Raw genomic sequence first — 4051 nt, 5'->3', positions numbered from 1 at the left:
TCTAGGAACCGACAACTCGAGTTCATCTGTCAAAACCGACCAACTCCTGAACTCTGTGGTTCCTACTCTGAACCAAACCACCACTAGGTCCAAATATCCACAGGTATAATGCACACACAAGCATATACTAGTTCAAATTCACAATGATATACATTTAGCTACCAGATTTAACATCACTAAGTATATCCATGCTCATCATGCTTCATACAAGCTAATAAACAGATATAACATATGAATTTAATTCAGAAAACTAACCACATACGCTCAATATGCGAACCATTATGCCAATTTTCATCCACATGCATAATAATGTTATTTAGCACACATTGATCTCAACATGCAACAATCAAGGGCCAGGCCCTATCAGTATCTCATGCATATGTCATCTCATTCCTCATGCTCCATATAAATAAGCAGGCAAACAGGGCATTCAACATATATTCAGACATGTCAATTAATCATACCAACCAACCCTGAGTCGAGCTTGTCACTGACAGCGAGCGTACATGTTCGGTCGATCTCCAGAACCAATAAACCTTGGCTCGCTCTGATACCAAGTTGTAACGCCCTACTTCCTTAGAGCCGTTACTAAGTGAGTTTTTAAGACAAAACAGTGTGCAATGGACTCGCTAACCGAGGTTTTGAAACAAAAGTGTGACTAATTAAAAGTTAAGGCTGTAATCTTTGAAAATGCGTCATTTCATTAAAACTTCTATTATTAAACATTTGGGATCCCAAAATAAGGTTTGAAAACTAATTACATCTTGAAATAAGGTTACAGTTGAGAAATCATAAAATCATAGATTATTACAGCCATTTTCGAATAAACCCCCAACCAAAGCAGTCGGGCAGACCAAACATGTACACGTCGCTTCACGCTCTCCGTACTCATGGTTGGTTGACTCAGTCATTGCCCTTACCTGCAACACAGAGCACCCGTGAGCCGAAGCCCAGCAAGAAAACTCATGCAGAACATAACATATGCAACGTATACAGTTTTATCATAACAGATAATCAACAAATAAATAAGTCAACCATTTAGACTAAGCAAACACATGTATCCACCGGGCCCCGCCCTGATTATAGCATAACACATGAATCCACCGGGCCCCGCCCTGATTATAGCATCCCATGTGCTAGGTGTTACTTTCGGCCCACGGCCGCCCCGGCTTACGCCGTACTCGGCCCACGGCCGCCCCGGCTTACGCCGTACTCGGCCCTTGCCGCTCATTTCATCATAATCACACATATAGTACATTCGAAATAATCCTTCACACACATCATGATTCATTTAAGGTTTAAACATTTGCACATAATACAATCTGGGGCCATGCCCTAACCTCGGGTGTTATAGTTTTCTTACCTTTCCAATCAATAGCTTAGATCACCTGACTCCTTGAGCACGATCCCACCCGAGCCTTAGCGCACACCTAGGCACAAACATAGGTCAAAGTCAACACCGAACCCCAAGTCCGAATACCTAGCCTCGGGACCAATCCCGAGCCCCCGGGAAGTCCCAAATCCCCAAAACAAAGTGGCGGAAACAAGCCCCGAACCCTAGGTCAAAATCCATCATCAAAACTCAAAAATTCCCCTCTGTGAACAGTGCAGCGCTACAGCGCTCTAAAGAGGGCGCTGTAGCGCTACAAGCAGAACACCCCTCCAGAAACAGGGACTAGCGCTACAGCGCCCACTGACTAGCGCTGTAGCGCTAGTTGCAGCCCAGAAATCCCAAAATCGCATTTCTGCGATTTCTTTCACCCAATCTCAAACCAAACTTCCCCAAATCTTTATCAAACTCAAAATCAAGCTTATGAACACTCTCCATTCATCCCAAGCATCCCAAATCCTCAAATCCCAAGATCATTTATCCCAAATCTCAAAATCTACCATGAACAACCCTAAACCAGAAATTCATGCAAACCACAAAGATAAAGTCTTAGAAATCATACCATTGCTGCAAATTTCGACCTTGAATCAACCCTAAGCCTCCTTAGCTTTCTCTCCCTCAAAGCTTGCCCAGAAATCCCTAAAATTCCCATCAACTCAGCTTAAACCATCAAAACCCTTAAAACCGAAAATCTCTAAAACTTACCTCAAACATTGATGTGTTCTTGCCAAATCTTCAAGTCTAACCCAAGATCCTTGATGCTCAGCCTATCCTTGCTCTCCACTAAGCTTTGCCCCAAGAAAAACGGAGTGGAATGGTGCAAAAATGCACAAACCGACCCTTTGGAAAACCCACCTGTTTTTCCCTCTTCTCTTTCTTTCCTTTTCTTTCTTTTCTTTCTTTCTCTCCACAGCCAACACTCTCTATAAATCCCACTAAGTGTAAAGCCTCATAAAACCTATCTTTAAAAGCCAAATGACCAAAATGCCCTTCCTATTAACTCTAAGTCCTTTTGTCCAAATAGGGCAGTTTTAGTCATTTTACCAAATTCCCGCTAATCCTCAAGTGTCCCTAATATTTTCCCGTTGCTTTCCAACACTCGATTAACCACCAAATAAATATTCCCCATCATCAAAATAAATCTCAACCTATTCTCTGAATTCCTGCTCATACCCCCAGGCTCGCCCCAAGCTGGGTATAAATTCCTGTCAACACTTTCCGCTAGCCTGCTCATTGGGATCGCCTCGAGTCACAAGGCACAGATACATCCACATACCACTGTGGCCTCAACAATCAACCCATATCAATACAGTTACGCCCAATCATGGCCAAAATTACAATTATGCCCTTCTAACACGATCCGGGCCTACATGCACACTAACTTACATAGTCATGCATCTCAGATAAACAAATAGTCATATAACATGCTTTAAATCATAACCATGCATTTAAATAATTAAAATCACACATAAATCCCATCATGCCCTCCTGGCACGCTAATCAAGGCCCTTAAGCCTTATTAGCGAATTTGGGTCGTTACAAATATGAAGAAAGCAACTGGAAGAGATTACACTAGACCACAATTGAAAAATAAGTGGGATGGATTAAAAAATGAATGGAAGCTTTGGAAGCAACTCAAGGGAAAAGAAACTGGCTTAGGATGGAATATAAAAAAGAATACAATTGATGCAACTGAAGATTGGTGGAATAGTAAATTACAGGTACATTATAATCTTGTTAAATATTTATATGAAACTAAAAGACTTTTTTTTTCATAAATGTTACATTTAATTAACAAATTTTTTTTGTAGAGTCATCCTGATGCTGCAAAGTTTCGCATTCAGGGAATTGAATCAGAGGTAGAGGAAAAATTAGATAGGATTTTCATGAACACTGTTGCTACAGGAGAGTATGCTTGGACACCTTCATCTGGAATAATTCCATCTGAGTCTGAAAAACCTTTTAACAATATTGAAACCTTACATGAACAACTTGAGAGTAGTGACGATGATCTAGAGATGCCTAATACTGATAGATTTCTTAGAGAGAAAAATAACAAGAGATTAGCCGAGCCACTTGAGAAACAAAATAAAGCAATGAAACATGGAAAAGGAAAAATGAAGAAGACAGGGCCTTTAATGATATTTGAACAAATTGGTCGCCTTGCTGATGCTGTGGAGACAAGGAGTAGAAATATTGAAACAGCTAGAAAGGAGAATAGTATTACCGAAGTTATGAAAATTTTAAATTCTTTGCCTGGAATTAAGAAAGGGAGCAGCTTGTATTTATTTGCAACTCGCTTGTTTATCATGAAAGAGAAGAGAGAGATGTTTGCTTCATTGGAAGAATCTGAGTTGATGCTTACTTGGCTCAAGAATGAGCATACTCTGGGATAATTATAATACTATGACTTATAGTAGTAGTAGTATTTATTTTCTAAACTTTGTGTTATGACGTTAGTATATGTTTATTATGTTATTTCTTTACAGACTTTTTTTTTAAATTGCTCTCAAGACTTGGTGTTGTCACTATTTAATATAAATATGCTTTATTATGTTTTTCACTTGCATTTGTTATGAAGACTTTATGGCTATTTGGCATGTATTTTATATACTCTTTAATATACACATGTTTATTTTAAATTAGAAATAATGGCAGACA

The 4051-nt window shown here is 39.4% G+C and overlaps 1 protein-coding gene across 1 annotated transcript; it reads left to right on the top strand.

Annotated features, from left to right (window-relative positions):
* Positions 1-2934: 2934 nt before the first annotated feature.
* On the top strand, positions 2935-3786 carry LOC133806544 (L10-interacting MYB domain-containing protein-like). The gene is made up of 2 exons (XM_062244632.1): positions 2935-3111; positions 3202-3786. The coding sequence occupies exons 1-2, from the start codon at positions 2935-2937 to the stop codon at positions 3784-3786; spliced, it is 762 nt and encodes a 253-aa protein (XP_062100616.1).
* The last annotated feature ends 265 nt before the right edge of the window (positions 3787-4051 follow it).

Source organism: Humulus lupulus, chromosome X, assembly GCF_963169125.1.
Source record: "Humulus lupulus chromosome X, drHumLupu1.1, whole genome shotgun sequence".
NCBI classification, from domain to species: Eukaryota; Viridiplantae; Streptophyta; class Magnoliopsida; order Rosales; family Cannabaceae; genus Humulus; species Humulus lupulus.
Note: the sequence above shows the minus strand (reverse complement) of the source record. Positions and strands in the feature narration are given on the sequence as shown.